The sequence below is a fragment of the Telmatherina bonti genome (assembly GCF_933228915.1).
Source record: "Telmatherina bonti genome assembly, chromosome: 20".
NCBI classification, from domain to species: domain Eukaryota; kingdom Metazoa; phylum Chordata; class Actinopteri; order Atheriniformes; family Telmatherinidae; genus Telmatherina; species Telmatherina bonti.
In genome coordinates, this window is record NC_136618.1 from 13,358,613 (window position 1) to 13,385,029 (window position 26,417).

Below are 26,417 nucleotides of genomic sequence, written 5' to 3' on the forward strand. Positions count from 1 at the left end.
GGGGGTAGGGGGTGCACTTGAGAGATCTGCAGAATCTTGTGGCTAATATTACACCTGCAGGCAACAAACGGGGGCTGCATTAAAACCCTTTGTGAGGTCAAGAAGTGAGGAATATACACAAAAACCCTCCTCATCCTTTTATAATTTCCTCCCTCTGTCCTTTCGTTTAAGACTTAAAACAGAGAGCATTAGGGTCTTTTCCTGATTGTGTGCACATGTGCAAATGTGTACATGCGTATATCAGCCCTCTTTGATGGAAGCCGGGTCTCTTTGCATTGTGAGGAAAGAGATAATTCCCCTTCTCCTTCATCCACTTTGTTTTCCATCCTTCTGTTTCTGCATGGCAACAAATAAACAGGTCTAATTAGACTAGAGTAGACCTATTCATGGCTCTGACAGTGGGAGATGGATGCAGTGGCTTTCACGCCATCCTTTCCCTTTGTCTTTGGCTAACGCTTGGTGACGTTTTGATAGAAGATTTGGTGTTAGACTGAGAAGCCACATGCAGGGAGAGAGTCGACCTTCTGGGAAGCATTAAGGAGTGGACACATAGCCGTAGCTTCACGCTGTCCCCTGACTTTGTTGTTTGACTTGAGTTGCCGCACAGGTCACCTTAAAGATTCACTCTCTGTGCGTCTATTACATATCTCACACCCATTATGAGATATGTCATCCCAAACAGTTTGACTCGAGAAAATAACACTTTTGGAACTTAAAATGACAACGTCACCGAGCACAGAGCTGTTTTAATTCCAGTGTTTGCAAATGCTGTAAATATTCACTACAGTATTAAAAGCACTTGTCGGCCTTTGCATTAAAAGTCAGACAGTTAGTGATGAAAAAGCTGAACCCAGCAGATCCCCGTGTAAACAAAGACAGCAGTGTGGCGACGCTGCAATTACAGGTTTGTCATGCACTGCAGAGGCTACAACTCAGACTGTCAGTGAGATATTCTGACAACGGGACAAACCTGGGAGGAGACTGAAATTGCCACCTGTTCAGTCACTCAGGTTCACATGATGTTGAAGGTCTTCATGACATATCAGCAATAAAAAAAAAAAACAGATAGCAGATTATGTAGTTTTAGTCTGTTTTGTGGTTTATTACTTTTTAACATCTGTAAGATACATAATCCAATGTCCTTTTGAAATGGAAGCATACTATGATTAATCTGGGCCTGATGGAAAGCAGGAAAGTTGTAAAAAGAAATTGGAAAAAAGAGAGAAATCCCCTCCTGCAGTCAGCCTCTCTGTCTCTCAGGGAGCTACTGAAAAGCAGATGGAAGGATAGTGGAAAGATAGCAAAGGGGAGGGGGGGAGAAAAACAAAAGGCTAAGGAGTCTTTTAGCCCCTTTCACCCATCAGAACTCAGTGTCCAAAGCAGGCATTCCTGGGCTTTTATTTGCCTTTCACTGGATCTGATCTGCCACTTTAATTACCTTAATGTTATGTGTGTCCGTCCCTGTGTGTTTGTGTGCAAGTGTGTGTCTGTGTGTCAGCCTGTGTCCGTGTGCACATGTGTGAAAGCAGGGGGACATGCTTAATTAAAAAACAGAGGTAGGAGCAGCTCAGGCCATCTCTTTTGTTCTCCTGTTAAAAGAAGGGAACTGTTTCTGCGGTGTGGAAAAACCTGAGCTTCATTGTTAGTTTCTCTCTATGTATCTGTCTATCGCTCTCTCACAAATGAAAGTAGTCTGGTTGGTTAGCAGAGCGAAGGAAGTCAGTGGGGGAGAGCAAGAGGAATGTTTCTTAGCTGGTAGTAATGCGATATGTCTTTAAAGAGGGAGAAGCGGGTAGTACTGCTGTGAAAGGTGTGAAAGCATAGAGATGGAATAAACTTAAAAGCAACTTGGATAGAACTTCTTATGAGTTGGTGTTACGCTGTGCCTCTAGCATGTCAGTATCTTAAATGTTACTTCAAACTTTAAAAACTAATAGAAGGAAATATATTTGCTTGCCAGCAGATAAAACATGTTATTTTTCTGCCCAGCAAAGAAAAATGTGAACATGCTGAATCCGTCAGGATAACTCAGAGCGCACCAGGCTGCACTGTACTTTATTTTCAATCACAACATATCGCTGAAAAACTGGGTGAACAGATGTTCAGAACAATCAATTTCTATGCACACACTCAGTGAGCTACACTTTTAGCTATGATATTTTTGCACTCAAAGTCACTTTTTCTGAATGTGTCTTTAGTTTTAATCTGCTTTAAAAAGCTTCTTTTCAATCAGTACATTTTACAAACAAACGGTACAAGTAAATCCAGCTGGAAGCCAAAAACCTTGAATATATTTAACATCAAACATTTGTTCCAACATGTTGCTCTGTCACTGTTCTGCTGCTGGCAAAAGTAATGAGCTCAATTAGAATCAGAGACAACAAAGTAATGCATGGTTATGGCATTGTTGGTGGGCAGCAGACATGTAAACAGCTGCTAACCTGTTAGCATTAGTGGGGGTGATATGTCAGTGCCAAGTGCTTAACACATTGGCTTAACCATAAGACATTATTCCTTTCTCAGAGAGATGCATAATTCATAAACCACAGTGTTTTATGTCCGAGTTACAATTCAGAAGGAGGTTGCTCCCCAATGAAATAAGCAGTGAAATGACACCAATGACAAGTAGTAAATCCTGTCGTATGTGTCGCATTAGCTCTCAGACGCACTGCTTCTGAGGAGCTTTACCCACAATCACATTTAGCATAAGCTTTCGAAAGTTGGACTCTGGGGGGAAATATGAACGATGTATTTGTTTAACTGCAGGAGGAAGCACAGTGTTCAGTTTGTTACTATGTGTATGTAATGGATGATTTATGGTAACAAGCCAAATGAGCTGTGTAAAAAGCGAAGTCTTTATGTTTCCATACCACTAATTCCTTCTTTTTTTTTTTTTTCAAGAAGTGTTGAAAATTAAGAGTCACAATAGTATGGAGCAATGTGTGTGTGTGTTGTTACCGCACGATCTTATGGGGTGACACATTTGCCCCATTTCATCTCCGTGCTTCTTTCAAATGCAGGGATAATTGCTGCTAATGTTTTTGCAATTGCAGTTCAAGTGTACATGAAAGCCGGAGTGTTTGCATTTAGGAGGTGTGTTCTGTAAGACCACAGCTGTTTTCTCTAAGATGTGCGCCTTAGGCTAAAAATCACACAAACAAAAAAACAAGAAAACAGATTTATATTTTAATCATATTCTTGTTACAAATGCTGTAGCAGCATACCAAAGATTTTTATTACTTTTCTTTTCATCCTATTTTTGCAGTTTATTTCACTTACAAATAATTTCACAATGAAATAAAAATGAAAATATTTCCTCCAGAGCTATGCTTTACCTGTACACTGACTGTCAGTTTTTATGCTTCAGAGAAGTTTTTGTTATATTTATGTGTCATATTAACTGCCTTTGCCAAAAAATGTACTTTTTTATATAAATATACTTTTATGTATATATTTATATATCCTTCATATATATATAATATGTTTGTTGTTTTTTTTACTTTAATCTGATATATAGAAGGATGCAAAGTGAGACACAGAAACAGGAAACTTAATTTTTCTCTTTTAATCTATTGCTAGTCTCATGAAATCATCTCTGGGATGTCAGATTAAATCTGATTCTGGCGCGTGCACACACATGCATCCTCAAAACACAGTCACACTCATGTTTGATTTCATTCCTCACGCTTTTACTGTCCCTCCCACCGGCTTTGTTTAGCTCTGGATTGTTGCGGATTAATCCTCTAATTGCTTTGTAGCTTTGTTGTTAAGGAGAGGCAGTGTAGAAAAAGGGAGAGAATTAAGCAGCAGGTGGATTGGGTTAAAGGTTAACATGGCTCTTTAAAGCTTTCTTTTAATGCTAGCTCATTTACACGCAAGCATCTGAAAGGAGCTGGTACTGTATCAAGAGAAAGGACACTGCCGTGTACAAGTAGTTCTCATTTGTTGCATTTAGCTGAGCAAGAATGTGTTTTTTCTCCCTAAAGTCGCAATAGAGCTTAGTTTCTTAAGCTTTTATGAAGTAGTTGGGGCTGTGACTCCAGCATGAAATGATTGTGTTTGTGTGAGGATTTGTCTGCATCGTGTTTGTCGTAAACTTTGAATTTGTGCCTCATGAATAGCCAAGAAACTTAAACAGCAGGGATTTAAAGATGGGCAGCTACCCAGGATTGATAACATCTTGCTGGTATTCCAAACATCATTCCTCGTGGAAGCTTGTTCTTTCTATCTGGATCTATCTCTGTATTTTTGTTGCTGTCTTCTCTGTGTTATAAGAGGGAAGAAATGAACATTACAGATTAGCTTTATTGATGTATTTTTCATATTTAATATATTCCTATGAAAGTTTGCCAAATATTACCAAATATTTATCCATTATCTGTGTTTATGACACAATAACAAACATTTACATAAACTTTCCCTCGCTACAGAGTTACAGTCATACCTTCATGGCATTTATGGGTTAGTAGCTGTTGCATAATTAGTAACTGCTTACTGGTAAAAACTTGCCATGGCTGACATAACTAATGACTGAAGAATCCTACCTTTTTCAGAAGATAACTCTCACGTATCTTCCTAAATGTTGTTTGTTGAACTTGACTGATAATTACCCATTTATTAGCTATTTTGTTGACATCTGATTTTATAGACCATACAAGACTTCCGTAATTCAAGTTAATATGAAATCAATGGCATTTAACATGGTTTCAGTATTGTAGTATGTTTTCTAATGTATTCTAAATTTGATTTGTAAATGGTTCCATCAGAGCTGTTTTGTGTATTCTTCTTTCTTCCTCGTTTTATAGGGTCAGTAAGAGAATAAAAGATTTTATTCAAGAACAGACAAAAATGCAACCATTATTTGTTCGTTTAAATTCAACCTCCTTTTCCAAAATTTATCAACAACCTCTTTTTTTTCCAAAGCACCATTTTAATTAGAATAGTTATGAAGTGATGACACCCAAATATTTGCCACAGTCTTAGAAGTTATCATTCTAAATAGCAATCAAGCCCACATGACTTGTTAGTTTAAGATATTCAAAGAGACTCCAATTCACATTTAGTCAAGAGTAGAGAAGTCACAAACACATACCTTAAGGTTAATTTAACAGAGACTATTTTGCTGAAAATTACAAGCACCTTGGAATTAATTATAAAAACTTAAATATATTTTATAATTATCCATCATATAATTGTTACATCCCATTCACTACTAATCTGTTGTGTGTTTTTATTTCTCTTGTCTCTGTAATGCAGGTCCCTGTTGGGCTGGATGAGATGAGATCCATATGTAGTGGTCGTCATGGAAACTTGTGACTCTCCCCCTATGGTGTCGTCACGGCAGCAGGAACATGGTGGCCAGAGGTTGGATGCTGCTGCTGAGGACAACTCGGTTGTCTCCATGGAGACCAGTGTCACAAACAGCAACACCACCAACAACAGCCAGTCATCACCTGCCGCCATTGGAGAGCCGGAGAATGGCCTTGGAGGGCCTGTTGTGAGCCCACTTCGGTCCACTACTACCCCCACCACTGTCAGTGCAACCATTGACCCTGTAAGTGAGCAGAGTCGGAGAGAAAGCTTTACTACCGGTAACAAAGGGAGTGTTACCGGAACTTTACCAGGAGTAGGAGGAGGAGCAGCTTTGGGTTCGGACTGTTCTGCCCCTGCCACATCCCCTGTGGCACCGGCAAAAGAAATCCCCTGCAACGAATGTTCTAATTCCTTCTCCAGTTTACAAAAATATATGGAGCACCACTGCCCCAATGCCCGCCTGCCTACTGCTGGAGGTCACGAGGAGGAAGAGGAGGTTGAAGGAATGATAGGGGAGGATAGTGATGATGAAATAGACCGTGAGGTGGGTGCTGCAGATGTTGGGGATATGAACAGTGAGATGGAGATGGAAGAGGATAGTGATGTGGAGAACCTGTGCGGCGAGATCATCTACCAGCCCGATGGCTCTGCCTTTATCCTAGAGGACTCCAAAGAGCAGCGTGGCAACCAGGGAGGGCTTTCTGCAGCTCTTCAGTTCAGGGGCATGCTGTCCTCCCAGACCTTCCCCAATGCCCAGGTCAACAGTGGTCAGAGTGGCCTGAGCCCAGTGGGGGAGCAGCCCGCTGCACCTATGTCCTTCTACCCCCAGATCATCAACACCTTCCACATCGCCTCATCCCTTGGGAGTAAATCCCTGGCAGCCGACCACCCCTCCTTCCCAAATACCTCAGCTGGAGGGCTGGTGGGTGCTGGTCCTGTGTTGCACAGTTTCCGTGTCTATGACCTCCGCCACAAGAACGACAAAGACTATCTAACGGCGGATGGTGCAGCCAAAAACTCCTGTGTGTCCAAAGATGTCCCAAACAATGTGGACTTGTCCAAGTTTGAGGGCTGTGTGGCCGATGGGCGGCGGAAGCCTGTGCTGATGTGTTTCCTGTGCAAGCTGTCTTTTGGCTACAGCCGTTCCTTCGTGACACATGCTGTCCATGACCACCGAATGACCCTGAATGAACAGGAGCAGAAGCTGCTGAGCAACAAGCATGTCTCTGCCATCATCCAGGGCATCGGGAAGGACAAAGAACCTCTTATAAGCTTTCTGGAACCAAAAAAACCCCAAAACTCTGTGCTACCCCACTTTCCCTCACCTGCCAACTTCCTAGGGCCAGACACGGGGCTCCGTGGCTTGTGGAATGCTTTCCACAGTAGTGGGGAGAATGCAGATTCTCTTCAGGCAGGTTTTGCCTTTTTGAAGGGCAGTGCCAGCAGCTCCTCTACTGACCAAAACCCCAGAATCCAAACAATGCCAAAGGCTGAGACCAACCCAAACCTCGGGGGAGGGGCTGGTGCCCACAGAACCCCCAGTGGGAGTTCTGCTGCTGCTGCCACTGGTGGTAGCTTGGAAAATCGGAACTCTGATAGTGACTGCAAAGGCCACATTAGGGACACATGCACTTTGCAACCCAATGGGCCGGACCTGAGCCAGTACCCGTCCATCAAGCGGGAGCCCGGTACAGTGGGAGGAGAAAGTCCAGAGCAGGATGACGACACTTACTCAATTGGTGGTGGAGTAGAGATGGAGCCAGATGAGGAGGAGGAACAGGCCATAGCCATGGCGATGACAGGCCAGAGGGCCAACAGCACCAGTAGCAAAGATTTCCCTCTCTTAAACCAAAGTATTCCCCCCCTTTCCAACAGTGTGCTTAAATTTAACAGTGACAGCAAAGGCCCTGCATCCACCTCCTCTTCCTCCCTGCCTATTTGTGAAAAACTGGAGATGGAGAAGAACCGTCTGTCTACTGCCCTGGCAGTTGCCAGAGAACGGGAGAGCAGCAACGACTCTACCAGTGAGGGATTGGCAGGACGGGATAGATCATCGCCATCCTCAAACCCCCTTGACATGATGATACGGAGAGATGATGAGAGTCCCGGACCTTTACATCAACACACAGGGAATCCTAGTACACCCGGAACTCCAGGGACTCCGGGCACCCCTGGTCCGGGTGAAGGTTCCCCAGGTAGCGGGGTGGAGTGCCCAAAGTGTGACACTGTCTTGGGATCTTCACGGTCTCTAGGAGGGCACATGACGATGATGCATTCACGCAACTCCTGCAAAACACTTAAGTGTCCCAAGTGTAACTGGCACTACAAGTACCAGCAGACACTGGACGCTCACATGAAGGAGAAACATCCAGAGTCTGGTGGATCATGTGTGTACTGCCGCACAGGACAACCTCACCCTCGTTTAGCCAGAGGCGAAAGTTATACCTGTGGATACAAGCCTTTCCGCTGTGAGGTCTGTCCATCCTTTTTCATCTTTCTGGATTTCAGTTTTCCTTATCTTTTTCATCGCTGAGATTAATAAATTAGGATATTGACTAATTACTTGGTTTTGTTTTTAACATTTTAACATTGACTTTTTTTCTTCATTTTGTACCAGATATAGATGTATAAAAAATGCACTACAAAGTTTCTTGAAACCATTTTTAAGGCACATACATCAGTCCAGTTATGCAGCCTTTTTAACACAATAACCTGTCATTGAAACTTCAGCTACAGAAGGGAGGAAATAGGCACTATAGATGTAATTGTCTCAGCAAAATTTATTCCAGCTAAACTAAAGAAAACTTGACTTTTAGTCAAACATTTGATGTAAGCCGGTCTGTGTTGTCTCAAATTTTTTATATTTTACATATTACTCTTGTTTTCTCCTCTCTTTTAGGTATGCAATTACTCAACCACCACCAAAGGAAACCTTAGCATCCACATGCAGTCAGATAAGCACCTAAACAACGTGCAAACACTCCAGAATGGTGGCGGTGAGGCACAGTACAACCACAACCATGCCAACCCTGTGCCCAGTGCTAGCCTTGGTGGAGGCTGTGGTGCACCCTCACCATCCAAGCCCAAACAGAAGCCTACTTGGCGCTGTGAGGTAATGAAAGAAACAAAGCATCATTGTAGCACAGTTGGTAGCTACATACCAATTAGCTCATTGCACTGTCTACACAATGAGCCAGTTATTTCCTTGTGCGTCACTGTGTCAATTATTTTTCTTTGCCACATCATCTGACCTCTGGTATAAACCAAAGTGTATTATGCACCCTAGCAATAGCTCAAAGTAAGGTTTATTAGAAAATATTTATTAGAAAGTTACTATCTTGATTGCATTCCATCCCTACGCTTGTATCCCATTATATTCTGGATTTTATGTCATGATTCTGCTGTTGATGATGCTGGCATTGTCAGTACCCATTCTAGAACATTATCCATCTATTTGATGTGACAATGTTTCAAATCTAAAATGTTTTGTTGGTAATCAAAAGGGGAAAGTATGATATTTTAAAGCATTAATATTTTCCCATCCTTCTATCAGGTGTGTGACTATGAGACCAATGTGGCACGGAACTTACGAATCCATATGACCAGCGAGAAGCACATGCACAACATGATGCTGCTGCAACAGAACATGAAGCAGATCCAACACAGCCTCCATCTAGGTCTGGCCCCAGCCGAGGCAGAGCTTTACCAGTATTACCTGGCTCAAAACATGGGTCTCGCAGGAGTGAAACTGGAGAACCCGGCTGGCAGCAGTGGCCCAGATGCCCAGATGATGATAAACCCATTTCAGTTAGACCCCGCAACTGCTGCTGCTCTTGGTTCTGGCCTAGGTGAGTGATAATAAATTTTCTGCACATCTCAAAGGTGAGCATGTCTTACAAGTTTCACATACTTAACAATTAAAACATAACTGATAAAGAGAAGGCAAGATTCTTTATGTCAAAGTTGCCCTAAAGCTTGTTGTTCAGTTTTCCGCCCCTCATTTTATGCTTGGCCAGTTTTATCTGTTTTATTTCAACTATCTGTTGCAATCTAGGTATTCTTTTTAATCTCTGTGTTTCCTTTGTTGCTCTTCATCTTTCTCTATGCCCTCTCACCTTCTTTTTTTTCTGCTTCCATCCTTGTTGCCCCGGCCCCCCTTCCCTTGTCTTTCTCTCTTTCTTTCTCTCTTATCTCTGCTCTCATATGGTCTCTGTCATTGTCTCCTTTCTTTGACCCCTCTTACTGATTAAAAAATGATTATGAGATGCCACATGAGAATTATTCTTAATCTTTCATTTGTAATTTTCTTAAGTCAGCTTAATCCATCCCCCAATACACACACAGTCCAAACCTTTACTCACCCTGCAGAGGAATACACATATATATATATACACACACATACACACTCTCACAAACAGCAGGAAGCGGATTCCCGTAGGAGTGAGAGAGATTTAACAATGACCCTGCAGTGTTGCACACCCATTCCCCTCTTCTAGTGTGGAGGTCACAGCCCAGCTAGCAGATGTACTCTCAGTGAATTACACTGATAACACACAGCTCCCTATAGTGAGGGCAGTTGTATGTAGCTTTAAATGGTGTGAGGAGGATATTAATTTATTTTTTAGACGAACACACATGCATTCATGCATGCACACTTAAAGACACACGCACACACACACACATATATATGTGTGTGTATATATATATATATATATATATATATATATATATATATATATATATATATATAGTACAATTTCATATTTTGATCAATTCTATTTACTTTTCCACCACATCCAGGTAAATTTTTTTTTTCTTTTTTTTTTTTTTTTTGCTTATTATGCTTATTAAACCAGCACTAACAAAAAACATCCCTGTACAAACATATTCAGTCAACCTCTTATTGAGAAAGTAATCATGTAAAATAATGAATCAGATGTGAAAGCCTCAGTGCACATCATGTTGTGATAGTATCTGAGAAAGACGTGATGAGCTTTGGTAACACGCGTAGAGGGACAATGACGGATCAAACGAAAGAGTTAATTACATTTGCATGAATGGCAGATCTGTTTTTTGGTCATAGGGTGGGTGGGCAAAGGAAAAAGAAAGCGTCGTTAATGCATTGATCAGCTTTCTAAATCTGTGTGGGGATGTGAGAAAAGCTTGGAGCCCTAAAACCATTGCCCCCCCCCGCCATTGCTGGAAGCAGTAATTAAAGCTACCTGATGAGCGAGTTAGCAAGTTGAAAAGGATGATTGTAATTGATCCTGATTCAATCCTATTAAGGTTTTTTATAGACAAGACTTTGTAAGGAGCCCTAGTCCTCTGTGAAGCTTTATTTTATCAAATCCCTTTGTGCAGGAGGCCTGCATGGAAGATACTTCTTTTTCCACACCTAATTTCGTTTAATAAAGAGTCTTTTCTCTTCCTCTTTATCCTTTAAGTTTCAACAGAGCTTTGCTGGTCTGTTGTAGTTCATTGTTTTTATTTACCATTCTTCCAGCTGTCATGGCTGCACACTCCTCATCTCTATCCATGAATATTTTTTTTTCTCCTTTTTCTTGTTTTTTACTTTCTTGGAGCAAGATGAAATGTTTTAGTTTTTACACTTCAGTGCTTTTTCTCCTCATATTCTGCAATCTAACCACTGTTTTCACTTATTTTCCCCTTAGTGAACAGTGACCTGTCAACAGAGTTGCGTCTTGCCGGTGGTCAGCTAATGGCAGACGATCTGTCCTTGGTGTCTTCGGGTGGAATGGGGGGCATGTCCTCAGCAGATCCCTCCCTTTCCTCCTTGTCACCACCTATCAACGATCCTGCACTGCGCCTTTACCAGTGTGCTGTGTGCAACTGCTACTCCACAGACAGCCTAGAGGGGCTCAATGCCCACGTCAATGCCGAGCGCTCCCTGCCCGAAGAGGAGTGGCGCTGTGTGGTGGGTGATGTCTACCAGTGCAAGCTCTGCAGCTACAACACTCAGCTCAAGGCCAACTTTCAGCTGCACTGCAAAACAGACAAACACATGCAGAAACACCAGCTGGTAGCCCACATCAAGGAGGGAGGCAAGGCCAACCAGTGGAGATTAAAGTGTGTGGCCATTGGCAACCCTGTGCATCTCAAGTGCAACGCCTGTGACTACTACAGCAACAGCGTGGACAAACTGAGGCTACATGCCACCAACCAGAGGCATGAATCTGCCATCCGCCTCTACAAGGTAAAAAATGTGCTTTACCAATGCTGCGTTCTGCAAAAATCTGCCCTCTCGATACTGATGTTTCCACAGACAATAGATAAAACAAAACCAAAAAATAAACACACACCCAGTTAGCAAGCATCACATGAGATAGAAAACGACAATCAAATGGTCTTTTCATGAAAGAGAGAATATTTTACAATCAGTTTTTCTAAGCAAACTGCATATACAGCAAAATTCAACCTTCTGACTTTTATAGATACACCAGGAATTCTAGAAAAAGTAAACACATTGATGTTTAAAACAATTTCCTCCATGCATACTCTTAAGGGCAGCATCTCACAGATATAAAGTTCCCATGAGAATGGAATGACAAAGATAGAAAAGGTCACTGTGAGAGTGCAGGGGATGATTTCCACCCAGTATGGTTGTTTCCTGCCTGTGTCCAGCTGGCAATATTGTTGCACTTTATTAGCCTTAAGTCACATTTCAGAGATCTTGGTAAATGGGGAATAATTTAAAAAATTAGTTTTTGTTGGACGTGGACAAAAACAATACATGTTGTAGCTTCTTCCCACATATATGTACACTTACACACATAAAGAGACTTTGTAACGAACGTATGCATATGAGTGTATTTTGATTCATATTTGGGATTCATTTAAATTTCAGAGGCAAACACTGCTGTGCCATTTGCCAGTATCTTACAAAACAATATTGGATGTTTATATATTAACTTGACTCTCCTCCAGAAAAGAAAACAGATCCTATGGGGTTTTTTTTTGACAGTAGACAAAACATTTCTTGTTTGAGGTCATTAAATAATGACATGCTGCAGTGTCACCACGCTATTTTTCCATCAGAGAAGCATGTTCACACAGGATTACTTAACTAATTAAAATCTTTGCAATAAGTAGTTCCTGCAAAGAAATTCCAATATGCTCATATTTAGCATCTTTCTCTCCTCTAATGTGTTTAGGGTGATTTAGTTTGTCACACATCTCCTTCAGCTTAATAAGATGCTGTTACATTTCCAAGGGCTTGGCCTACAGGATAAGATCAAGTGCATTACATTAATGAGGATTTCTTTACAACTACACAACATTTGGCAGTGTTTGTGTGCACCTGTGCTTGTGTAGTTTGTGCCTTTACAGTATGGACAGCAGAAAGATAATGTAGTCAAAAGCTCCATTTTTGGCTTTTCTTGCAAATAATATAAAATTACTATTTAATTTTTTAAGTGTTTACTTTTGATCACTAAAAGGAAGAAATAATATCTATTTAGTCACACTTTCAAGTAGATTTTTTTTTAAGTTGAATGGCCCAACAATCTTTTTTTCTTTCGTTTTTTGTCATTGGCATGTATTTCTGTTGTCTTTAGATGTTTAGATTTATTATAAATCTCCGAATGATTCTTACTTACAGTGTCATGTCTTAACTGGATTAAGCTAATTGGCGTTCTTAGAGTTATCTAAAACAGCCTTAGCTGACTTCAACAGGATGTCCATATTAACACAGGATTGTCCTACGGTGTGGTAAAGACTGAACTTGGCATGAGATGAAATGGAGATGTTACCGCTCCAGGGAAATTTATAAATTCTTAGCAAACGTGCTGTCTGCATATTGGTCTACATTACCTGAGGTCCTAGCATATTGGATCAGTGTGATTACTTGACTCAAATCAGGATCTCTTTATTGTCAGAAGAGGACTTGAGGTTCGGTCTCTGAGTCTTTGTGTGCACAAGTCTGCACTCATCTGAAAGCGTTGAGCCACTTTTGGTTCCCTTTCCAAGTTGATTTAGTGTATGCTGATTGCCAGATAGGTTACCAAGGTTACACCAAAAGTTGGCAGGGATTTAATCATTAGAAAGCTATTAATATCAGTTATGATTAAAAGTGCAAACTGAAGAAACACTGTCAAACTCACAGGAATGTAATTAAGAAGCTTTTCTGAACAAATTTATGATATTGCGCTTATATTGTTTTCCAAGAAAATTGAGCTTCGTGAAGGAGTTTAGCCAAGGCAAGAGGTGGTCATCCCATTGCCCCCTGAGTGCCCCCGAACACCCCTATACCTCATCTACCCACCCACCTACTCCACAGGCCTCAACAAATCTGTTCCACAGATGACGCTTTTAATGCCTCTGGCAGAAATTCCACTATTTTACCCTTGGACATGTGGTGGTAAAACAGAGCGAGAGGGGTAGAGAAAGCATAGACGGTGCAGAGAGAGCTGCAGAAGAGAAAAAAAAAATCATTTCTTTATTTGACCAGAAAAAACACCTCTCCTTTTATGTATTGGCAGAGGTGAAAAGCACATGGGGATAGAGGTAGCTCGGCCGGGCGCATAAAAGATCCGAGCGCGTACGACTTAACCATCTGGCTTTTTGGAAACAGAGAATATCTTTATGGCACGGGAAACCATTTGAAGATACAAACAAAAAGCATATTCAGGAGATTTTATGGCTGCTTTGTAGCAGCAATGGAGTACTTCTGAGGGGAATTGAGAGTATGAAAGCGTTTTTTTTTTTTTTTTTTTTTTTCCAGACTTTGAAACAGAAAAAGGGAAATGACATTAGCAGCTCATGGACATCAAGTCATCTGGTGTACAGGGCACAGCAGGTGGCGCAGGAAGTCACAGGCCTTACATGGAAAAATTGGAGGTCTACACCTCGCTGCCTATTGGAGAGGAAATGTGGGAAATCTGATTGGTCCTGGTGTGTTTATCATGAGACTTTTGAAACTTAGGGCAATTTTACACAATCTCTATGATTCAGATTTTTGTTGGAAACAAGTGTGTAGAGCCTTTCTGCACTGTTAACACAGCTGTCAAGTGCAATATTTTATCCATCTTGAAAACTGTTACTGACAGAATGGAAGATGTTTTAACACAGAGCTGGTGAGTTAGCCGCCTGTGAGGTAAGCTCTGCATTAAATGCGGCTGTAGCATAGCGTGTCCATGGCTGGCTTGGCTTGTGTTTAGCTTAGCAGCGAATATGATGATGTATGGCTTCATTACGATTTTTAATAACAAACACTGGCCTTAATGCACATGGAATTGGGAGTAAATCTGTCATTGGCATTCACAAGTGCCGTCTGGATAACTAGAGGGTTTAGTTTTTAGTTGAACATGTGTGTTTGTATGTATGTGCCCCCACAGAGCTTTGAGGTTGAGATCTGGGTTGTGCTTGCCCCTGGGTCATTAGGAGTAGAGAATGTTCATGGTCAATGTGCCATAGTCAGGACCACACACACACCACGTACACACACACACACACACACACACACACACACACACACACACTACGTGTCTCAGAGGATGTGGCACCTGTTGCTCAGATGGCTGTCTGAATAAATCTTAAACTGTCCTCAACTGCTGAGCGTCTGTCCAACTTTCCATCATAATTCAAGCAGAAATGGACATCCGGGGTCCACTGCACTTTTCCGTATCACTGTTATTCTTTTCTTCACTTCCCCCTATCCTTGTCTTTCTGCACAAACGTCTTTGAAGTGAGAGCCTTGGGCTGCTAAAATGCTTTTTGCTTTTATGACAGAAAATGAGGGAAAGATGGAACATACAGCAGATAATAAACAGATATAGAAAATGTCTCTTTGTGTCTTGCTCTCCATTGCCGCTCCTGATCGCGATCCCGTTGTTTAGTCTGACTTTCTGAGTTTCTTCGTTCTCCTCCTCCTTTCCGTTTCCCCCCTGCAGAGCAGCAGAGAGTCCATCCCATTACCCATAATCCTCTTGGCAACACCATGGCTAGGAATTATGTAGTGGGGGGAATTAGGCATGAGAAGTGATGGGAGGGGGTTGCGATGAAAGAGGAGGGGATAAAAAGAAGGCGAAAGGAGGGTCCGTTTGTACATGCATGTTTTCTCTTTTTCATCTTCCCCTTTGTGTTTATCTCTCTGTGTCTTCTGACTTTTCTATCAATCAAAGGATATTTTTTAATCTCACTTCAATCTCTGACCCCCTCCCTCAAATTAAATTTTTCTCCAACGTTCTCAGATGGAGGTAGCTGTGCGTGTGCATCTGTGATATTAAGTCTACCAATGTGCCTTGGCTATTAGCAAGGGTCAACCATGCTCTGTCTCATTTGAAAATCAAATGGCCCAATATATATGCAGCCCAAATTATTGGACTGTCATTTGGACTTGTGTGATGGGGAAATGGACAGGAGATTGACTCCCACAGATTTGCATAAAAAGTGATTGCGCTGGTCCCCAGAATAGAAGAGAGTTTGGCTCTGTTTCACATGCATGGCTCCATTTATGACACACACACACACACATGTAAATGCATATACATACAGAGATGTGGCACTACCTACATTCATAAAGGTGCTCTCAGACACAATTGTGGTTATCAAGCTACCATTTTCCACTTGAGTCCATGTACGCCCGTTCCAGACACAGGCTGTTGATCACAGCGTCCTTGTCTCGCATTCACAGACAGACTTAGAGTTGCTATTCTCTTCAAAAAGGAATCTTCTCCGACACTTCACACTAGATGCTACTTGACTGTAAGATATAGATTTTCGTGTTCTGTCATGGAGATGGATGATGCCGCCAAGAGTTCAGCGCTGTTAACCTGAGCAGACAAATGAATTCACTGCCGAGTTTTTGGCAGAAATGTTGTCTGTCTGTCTGTCTGTTCTTCTATTTCTCTCTCTCTCTGTCTCTGCGAGGCAAAGCGACGCCGGTTAGTAGATTATTCAAATCGTCTCCTCTTTCACCTGCGTGGAGATTACAATGGAAATCTTTCAGAGGTCTAGGGGCGGGGGGGCGGGTGGTGGCTAATTAAAGCATAAAAGCAGGTGTGTGCTGCATATGTGTGTTTTTGTGAGTGTATGCTGTGGCTTTAGCTTTGTGTTTGAGGCTTTGAATGGACGGACGTCCCCACCCTCCCCCGTCCTCCTAATAATCCTCATAGATATTAATAAGAGTTTCGCCCATTCTCCCTCCAACGCCTTTACCAGATGGTCTGCAGAGCATTTGTGTGCCTGTGTGTATGTGTATGTGTGTGTGTGTGTGTATGTGATGTCCAGCTTTGGTTCAGCTTTTGGCTGAGACTCGTATGTGATGTTTAATTACCCTGGCCAGCTTCCCCCTCACATCCTCCTTACTTTTTGACTCTCTGATGAATTAGTTAGAGCCTGAAGACTGCGACGTGTGTTCCTTTTCCATTGGAAAAGTGTGTTTTTGCGTGTTTTAAGCAAAGAAACGGTTACTGCTGGTTTTCTCATATTAATAGCCAGATGTGATCCTCTTCATAACCATTCCCACCCCTCTCTGTGGGTCATTTGGGCCGTGTCCATGTTCAGGGGACTGTGAAGCAGATCTGGGCTGACAGGTATGGGAATGATAGCAGAAGGGGGTGTTGGGAGGAGTTAACCCTATGGAAGGGGGGGGGGGGGGGGGGGGTCAGTGTCTTCAAGTCCACCAGAAGGAAGAGAACATTGGAGAGATGCAAGAACAAAGAAGGTGGCAGGAATGATTTTTCTTTTTTCATCATTTTAACCCTTTCACCCTCAGTATAGCCCTAACACTTGGCAAAATTCACACACTTCCCTTCTTCCTATCTACCTCTACCCCCACCCTCCTCCACCCACACACACACACACACACACGTTCAAACAACTTGCCTCCTTGTTACATTTGTTTCATATTTCCAACCACTCTTTTCTGTTGGATGTTGATCATGTTATTGGGACAAAAGATAACAACATTGTTATAAAAAAAAAAAAAAAAAGATGGAAGAAATCAAAGAGGCGCTTTAAACTCAAATATGATCTCTCGGGGCACGTTGTCTCCACTTTTGATGCATTGATTTGATCAGAACAACTTCAGACAGATCACATGGCAGGAAGATCAGATAAATTCTTTTGTGTGAGTTCATTAGATTTATTTTTTGAATCACCTGACTTTAGAACATGTTTTTAATTTATGTGAAACTTGTCATAAAGTCTTTCAATTCCGCAGCCTGAAGTGTTACATCAGCTTTAGAATTGTATTTAGATAGCACTACCATGCTATCCCCCCTCATGAAGCTATCAGGATATTGATATGGACAAAGTTGAACTGAAATACTCCTCAACGCCCTTCCAAATCAATAATCAATCGATTGGAGGAAATTGTGCTACTCCCTTGGAACGGTCCCAAGTCACTCCCTTTCTCTCTCCTTCCCTCTGTCTCTCTCTCTATGTCTCACACTCTTTCTGTCATTATCAGCATGTGGTGCAGTATTCGGCATTTCAGCATTCCAGCTGTAATTGATTTTAACCATTAGGTGCTCAGTGAATAGATAAGTAGAGGGAGATATTCGATTATACGGTGAAAGAGAGAGACGGGGATGAAAAGATTGAGAGAAAGAAGGAGGGTGAATGATTTAGGGATGTTGCCAGAGAGCTGTAGAAAAAGGAACTGACCTGTCCTGCTGTCTATCCGTCTCTACCACTGGCCTTCCATCCTTGCAGCAGCACAATACCGCTGACCTCCTGTGAGTTCAAGCAGCTTAGTTTCTGCAAGGTAATCCCTAATGCTTTGAAATAGACCTGATAGAAAGCCCACTTACTTGCTCAGGATTAATGCAGTTTGTGTGGGGGTGAGCAGGTTTTCAGCACATTTAGTTAAATTAACTCATTGGAATTTTCATACTTAACTCTAATTGTGGAGTTATACATTGCAACAAAGAAGTAACTCTTAAACATGGTTTTAGATGTAATCAGCAAAGAGAATGGGGAAACTTTCATTGTAATGCATGCAGATGATTTGCATTTGTTTATGTTTAGATTGACTCGATTTAAAAGTTTTGGGACCATCTATTGCTGGCGCAGTTCCCATTGTTTTTTTTTTTTAAAGATATAATTCAGTTTTTTTTTCTCCCTCCTTCCTCCTCTTTTCCTTATTCTGGTAGGACTGTAGGTTAGGACTAGGGATAGGGGCAGATGGGGGAGGGGGGACAAAGGCAAACATTTGAGTAATCTTCAAAGAGCCCATTGGTATGTTGAGTGGACGCTGGTATGCGGACCGCGGCTGAGGCTTTTTCAGGGGAAAACAATATCCTTCCTTTAGACGGCTGAGGCCTTGGCAAACACTACCAACCAGGCGACTCTGCCCAGTACTGCCACTGCTATCAGCTCACCCCCTCCTGTGGCTGTTGCAATGTTAGGATCTTCTGTATTGTTGAAACTACACATCATTCTGGTTTTTATGAGGTCAAACAGAACATCTTAGCTTGTGCTCTTTGTGTTCTGTACTTGCAGTTCCAACTTGTTTGAGTTTTGATACATGCTGGTGAAACAGTCTAATTTCAAAAGTACGAAATGATTGCCTTCCCTAAGGAGAGCGATCTTGTCGGTCAACGGCAAAATATTGGTTTTTCTGTGACAATGTTCAGAACAGTTCTGTTGAAGAGGTGCCTTCACTGTGTTCTCCAACATGCTCTCACATGTATGCTCAGTAACATGTTGCATATCCAATAAACCAGCCTCATTGTTGCTCTGTTTCACCAGAATAAGCATCTCATTTTATTACACTAAGTGTGCCCAAGTGTGTTAGTTAACTGTGTTGAAATTCTCTTTTTGTGTTCAGCAGTGGATTCTGTAATACGCTGTTCAGTAGGAGACAGGTGGTTCTATTCAGTGATATATCTATCAAAACAGAATTAAACACTAAGCTTATTGAATAAAACTCTATAAAATAAAAAAAAATACACAGGCTGCCATTTTGTGACACTTTCAAAATGAACTCCCTTTGTCCAGTCATCACCAACCATTTTCTCACGAGGATCCACCCCAGGGATAATTTCTCCCATTTCTCTGTCATTAGCAGGGTCTGGTATTAGGCTTGTGTTTTGTTCCCTGTACCTTTTGTTTTGTGTTAAGTAAAACCATGCGACAGGGTAGGGGCTAACTGGAAAACAATACTCCCCTTCACAGGCTCAGGAATGTGTAATTAGTGATTTGAACCCGACTACGCTTGTCTAGATTCTTCCCTATCATTCCCTCTCTCTTTCCATCTCTTGTTCTTTTGTTCTCTGTGTCATAGATTTTCCTTGCCTCTCATATCTTCGCATCTATCAGTTAGTTTCTTTCACTGTATGTTTCTGTCATTGCTTTTGTCTAACTCGCTCCAATAGACATTTTTCAGCAAGTCTCTTTTACGAACAGAGCAAAGAAAAACAAACTTGGCAAAAATTGCTGCTCCCCTCGGCACCAAAATTATTTTTCCTTCTCTTTCCTTTCAGTTCTAGTTAAATATAACAACATCAGTGCAGTGCAAACCTCTTTGATGATACAAGCCAATAATTTCAATCCCCACATTTTCAACCTCTTTACTTTTGTTTTTCTCCTTGTCTTTCATGGGCCGCGTCAATTAGGCCTCGCCTTGAATTTCCCAAAGCATCTGAGTATGTTGGGGAGAGCTATGAACCTTAGCCAAGAGCAAGTTACCATTTCAGTGAAGTCCTTCCCCCTGCTAAGTGTTGGGGAAAAAAATGATCCCACAAGCATGTTAACATTTCACTGATTTTGATCTTAGTATTTTATGATCTCTGTCCCATTGCAAGTGGATGGGAAGATCATTTTCGCAACAAGAGGGTGAAGGAAAATGGGGAGGTCTGGTCAGTCTCACCTGGCGGCGATGGAGACTAGCGGGGGCTTTTAGACCCTAATGGGCCAAGGTCAGGCTGGCTAATAGGGAGTAAGTGGCCGAGCCATGCTGTCTAAATCTAATGCTAATGTAAATACTGATCCATTTTCATGGGGGGAGGAGGTGAGGTGGCTTTTGAGACTCCTATCACGCATACACACATGCACTGATGAGTAAGAAAGATCTGCTCTGGTGTCTTCGATAATCTATTCTTTCCAACTGCTTGGTCAGAGCAATATAAATTATGTGCTGCTCGCTGATTTGGACCAGAAGTATATAGATTATCTTGTTCTGCAACAGCAGTGTTGTTCTCTACTTAATTCTTTGCTATTTTTTTGCATTGCATGTGTATGGGTGTGTTGGAGGGACATAAAAGAAGTCAAGAAAAAAAACATAGTAATTCTTCCAAGACAAGAGGTCAGAAAGATTGTGGACTTCAAACTGGCCTTTACCCTCTATGTCAGACACACTTACATCATTGCTATAAGTGTGTGACTGTACTCTGTGTGTGAGGCAAAAAATTGAAAGGCAAAACCATTCACTTGACTTTAGATTTACATTTTTTCCATTGCTATTTTTTTTTCATTCTGCTGACAAATAGAAAAGAAGAAAAAATAAGAAAGAGGAAAAACAGAAGCTAAGAGGACGAGAGATGGCAAGATAGCACAAAAGTGGAGACGACCGGCAGAATTTAGCATGAAGGACACTTTGTGATAATTCATTTATTTGGCTTGCCGGCGATTATCCGATGGATGCTTATTATTATTGGGTGACCTAACCTAAGCTCACCCACAAGCTCTGCACCTCATGGACCGGCTCCAGAGCTGTGATCACATGGTGATTGCCAGCAGCAGAGCTGAGATAAACAGGAGAGGCAATTTAGCTGGAGGAGATGTTTTCCCTGCATTTATGAAAATGAGAATCTTGGTAGTAGAGTAAGGAAAGACAACAATCATAAAATAACAGGCAATTGGGCTGTTTGGTGCATGTGTGTCGGGGTTGGGGGGTTACTGGGATTGTTTTGTGCCCCCCCCCCCAACATCTTTAGATTTCACACTATAGCCTTCCGGGTGATGCGACAAGAAAAAAGAAAAAGAAGTGGTGTTTGCATATTTGTGCATGTGCACTGAATAGAATTTTTATTCTCGTCTCTGATATGATTATTTGTTTTTGAGCCTGCACAGACATGAAACTCTCTTTGCATGATAGCTGCTGGTCTCTTTATCTGCCGAAGCAAGGTGGCACATACCTGGGCCCTCAGCATCTCTTTGCAGCTGTGTCATCTGCCAGCGAATCCATTGGCAGCGATCTGGTGTTGCATCTATGTCTCGGGGGCTGAATGGCAGTTAGCAGTAACATGTGTTAGGGAGGTGGTAGCACTGATGGAATTCTTCTCTTGGCAGCCTTCCAGGCAGCACTGGTATGTGTTTAAAATACTTGCAAGGAACAATACATGCTTTTGTATTTTGCTGGGCCAAGTGGGGCTGTTTTTTTTGTCTCTGATGGCCCCCGGGGGCCTAAGGGATAGCACCGGAAGCTGGTGACGTTCTTTAAAGAGGGAATACTCAACAACAAGCTTCCTGCTTCTCCTAAAAAACACTGATGAAAGGAAATAAAGAAGTTTTTATTTTCACAATGTGTGGCAAGTACATTTGCATGCGTGTGCACTCTCAGCAGACTCACACAGCAAAACCGAATGCATGCAGTAGGTCTGTACGTGCACACACATGCTCTGACACACACTCTCACACTTATTATTAGGACTTAGCTGCTGTTGGAGAGGGTTCTTACTTTCAGTATGTATTCATTAGCTGCCTAGTTCTATGCTTAATGACAGGAAAGAGTCATGTTTGCGCTGAATACCCTAATTTGTCATTTGGTTTATGGAGGAAAATGCAACCCCACTGTTCTGTGCTGCTTTCAAAATATTTTTTATAATAGCAGAGAACAAATCACAATCACAGGCAAAGACAAAAAAAAAAAAAAAAAAAAAAAAACATGATTGAAATTATAGACAGATGCAGCAATATACCTACACGGTAAAATAAAGAGTTGAAATTACTAGTGCATAAAAACCAAACACACAATCAGAAGGGAAAAAAATGGATTGAAATAATACCCACACACCCTTGCACACACGTACTTGCACAGTGAGATAAAAGAACTGGTGGAAAGATGTCTTTTGGCTTGGCTTATTAAGAATTCAGTTAATGAAGCAGCTTTGTCACCCCAGATAGAACAAATGGATATGAGACAGCAGTGCAGCACCCCTCCCCACAAACTCAGGGAGCAAGCGGAGGGGAGGTGCATGCACGCCTTTTTGCATATGAGAAAGGTGTTTTGTAAACATCTCCTTCTGCATAATGAATGCAGTTCTCTGTCATCCACACATGCACACTGCAACAGCAATCAGCTACACAGGGGAGCTTCCTTTACCTGTCAGACTGACTCCCCTTTCCTCATACAAGTCCCAGGGTGCATGTGTGTGTATGTGGATGTCCTTGACAGGGTTGACAATATTGTGTTTTTGACAGGTAAACAGGAAGTTTTGAGAGTTGCAATTAGCATATACGGTATAAAGGGATGTGCATCTGCCTCCTCACCCATTAAAAACCGTCTGTGCCATGTTTAGGTCCACCCGGGGAGCACTGTTTAGCTGATTTTCATTGGCCCACCGGGAGTGTTCGCTTATTTGGTTGTTTGCCAAACACTAATCCCCAACAATTAACCACCAGGCACTCTGGAGAGGTGCCATATTGACAGGGATGGCCCTTTTTGCCAGGCTGCCACACACACACACACACATCCAAAGATACTTATGTAATACAAATGTATGAACAGGCAATTCAGCTGTGGCATAAATTGCATACACATTGCAAGCAGATACACAAGGGCGCAAACCCAGGAGCAAGAACAGTGTGTTTGTGTGTTTGAATATGCATTACACAGCCCACGCCTGGCAGGAGTCAAAGTGCTCCTTTAAAAGTTCATAAATCATGGATGTTCTGGCCTGTGATCACCAGACCGCCTGCATTTCAGGCCTGCAGAGTGCCAGAGAGCGACAGACAGCCTCTAGTTTTGGTCTTAAACAAACCCTCTGGAATGTGCTGATGGGGAGAGAATTAATATTAGGCCTAAACCAATCTGGCAGCCCAGTTCAACCCCAAAGTATATCATTCGACTGCTCCCAGCTAAAGCCTCATATCCTAAAAACATTACAGTGTTAGTTAGGACATCGAGGGATCTTCGGTATTTTAGGCCACAATTGATTTATATGAAAATGTTCATTTTGAAGCAATGTAATTCTGTCTCTGGTCATGCCATGAGGGACCATTATAAACTATGAATGGGATGTTTCAATAAAACTTTTGTGCTGTTGAGACTCTCCAGTATCATGACAAGCCTGCTTGGAAAATAACGATGCTCACGAACACAAATACAGTCTTTGCAATTTAATGCACTTTGCTCCTTTGGCGCCTGTTAAATACTGCAGGTTATTACTGGAAAAATAAATTCCGTGTTTGATCACTAGTTTTTCATTCAGTTCTGAGAGGAATGAATGAATGAAAGAGTGAATGAATGACCAAGAGGATGAGAATGTTTTGGGGGGTTTTTTTCCCCCATGTCTTGTATTGGATGTTATATGACTTTGTAAAGGCATTTTGTGGGACAAGATGATTGGAAACCACCTCAGAATTTTATGGAAAAGGATTCAAAATAAGTCGAGTTTGAATTTCAATAAAAAGAAATCAATTTCCATCTTATTTACACAAGTAATAAATATATGTTTGCGCTTGTATCACACGTGTATGGTTTCCACAAAAAGGCTCAGCAGTCCGGTTCTCCTGCGAGGTTGGGAAGGGACGAAAGAAAAGCAAAGAAAGAAAGAGAGAGCAAGGGAGGCCTCCTTTCACAGAGAAACAAAGATAGCTGTAATTAATGGCCCTGAGCTCCGGACTAGGGGAGCTTTCTTCTGACAACTCCGACTTAATTAAAACTTAAGACTTCTGAAAGGGCCTCTGACTGCGAGGGGACGTCCCACCGTCTCGTGAGAAAAACCTTGCAAGATTTCCTACAAAAGACAGAAAGAGGGAGACACAGAGAATAGACGTGTTAGCGGCTGTAGCTATGTTGCTAATCCCTGTTTGTCAAAGGAGGAAGAGGAAAAGGGTAGGGGGGGTTGGAACTCACACACCTGCGCCCCACTCCTCCCACCACACACACAAACACACACACACATGAACACACACAATCTTCCCACACATACATCTTTCCAGCCTCTCTTCTTACTCCATTTAACCTGATGCAAGAATGAGAAAATATTACCTGTCCAACTTTTAATTGCTTCATGAAAGAAACATCATCCTATAGGAGGATGTGAGAGACAGAATAGAGTTAGTACACACACGCACTCACACACACACACACACACACAGCATTATGTGTATTAATTAATGCATGGAACTCTGCACCTGTTTCTCACATGGCAGTATGAATAAATCTTAACAAAGTGGAAGCCAACCTTCATGAGCCACCTCTGTGTATCTGTCTCCATGCTCTGCTCTCATCTCCTCTCTGTGTCTCTGCTCCCTCCACACAGGATCAGATAATAAAAGCTTGGCCTGCTCTTTTGTTTTTGTGCATTGTTCATTAGCCCGGCAGCAACAACAGAAGCACACTTGATATGCTTGGCTTGACTGGGTGTATGGGAGCACAGCAAGGTGGGATGGGGGCTGTGCATGTGGGTTTGTGCACCTACACACACCGAGGGGGCAGGACAAGAGGCAGGGGGTAGCTTTGCATGGCTGCAATGCCATTAAAGAGGCAACTGGAAATTAAAGGCTTGCAACTGACAGCACACGTTGAATGAGAAACCCCCGCAGCTGCCAACAATAAGGAAAGCTGGACAATGTGCATTTTAAAGACAAAGCCAGTGCTCTGAACTCGATCTCCTGTCTGACTTTATGCATGTTTTTAATTTCTGTCACCCACTTTATATCTAGTTAATTTGGAATAGTGTGTATATGGCAGCTTATTTTAAAATAAGGTAATACTAAAAAAAAGTTTATTTATTGCATTTAGGTTTACATACATCTGTGGTTAAGGTATTTGCAGGTATTTAAGGTAGTTCCAACATCAGGGTGAGTAGAAGTAAGGCTTAGGATGCTTGGATGAAAAGAACATTGCTGTTTGTAGTTTAGGATGTTGACCTGGTCCTCAGATATGGGATGCATCTGATATCTTCTCTGTTTCACAGCACTTGCAGAAACAGGACGGCGCATACAGTCCGGATTCGTGCGTCTACTACTGCACTCTGTGCGACTACTCCACCAAGGCCCGCCTCAACCTGGTGCAGCACGCCCGCTCAGCTCGCCACCAACAGAACGAGGGACTGAGGAAGCTTCAGCTGCATCAGCAAGGTCTGGGAGGCGACGAGGATGGACTGAGCATCCAAGAGCTGTTCCAGGTCAAGGAGTGCGCCAGCAGCCAAGGTCTGTGCTTCTTCTTCTTCTGGCTCTGTCTGTTTGCTTTGGGTTTAGTTGTTGTGGCTAAAGCTCATCATTTATTCTTTAGGTTGTCTGACATCATTTTACAGATTTTTTTTCTAGTTTTTTTTATTTCTTTTAGGTGCTTGGATTCTTTCTTTTTTTCTTTTTCAGATTTTTGTGTTCTTTCTATTTTGATCCTTTACCCCTCCCATCTCTTTTTCTTGCTCCACTCCCTCTCTCCTGTCAGTTCTCTCTTACTCCCTACCTCTTTCCCTCCTTCCTTTTGGCCTTCATATCCAGATCACGTCTCTCGATACAGACCCCTCCATTCCTCCTAATCTCCCCAAAATGAGCATACTGTTCCTATTAGGCTGCCGCGCTTATATCTGAAACACACACTCACACACCGTCCCGTGCACAGGGACATCCCAGGCAGGCAAGCAGTCAGCTTATGAAATTTCACCTTGGGAGGATCTCATAGTGAAATGCCTGTACACACATACATTAGTCACACACATGCGTTACTCACGCGCACACACACACTCTCTTGTATGCTATGGCTACACAGACTCTCCCTGGAGTGAGCTTTCATTTCCTTTCTCATGACCAAAGCAATTTGGCTTTCATTTAAGAGTCTCCGTCCTGCCAGCAGCTAATAAGTGTAACAGAACTGTAAAACATTCAGAGACAAAAAAAAAAAAAAAAAAAAAAAAGGTAAAAAGATTAATCGTTTTTCTTTGAGTGGGGGTTGGATGGTTGTTGAG

At 42.1% G+C, this 26,417-nt stretch overlaps 1 protein-coding gene across 1 annotated transcript in view; it reads left to right on the top strand.

Moving 5' to 3' along the window:
• zfhx4 (zinc finger homeobox 4) overlaps positions 1 to 26,417 on the top strand; it is an 80,284-nt gene that overhangs the window by 17,514 nt on the left and 36,353 nt on the right. Inside the window, exons 2-6 of the mRNA XM_079260051.1 lie at positions 5,257 to 7,786; positions 8,213 to 8,425; positions 8,867 to 9,161; positions 10,986 to 11,527; positions 25,422 to 25,656. Coding sequence (XP_079116177.1) covers positions 5,303 to 7,786; positions 8,213 to 8,425; positions 8,867 to 9,161; positions 10,986 to 11,527; positions 25,422 to 25,656 — 3,769 coding nt within the window. The 5' untranslated portion in view covers positions 5,257 to 5,302. The remainder of the gene's footprint in view (positions 1 to 5,256; positions 7,787 to 8,212; positions 8,426 to 8,866; positions 9,162 to 10,985; positions 11,528 to 25,421; positions 25,657 to 26,417) is intronic.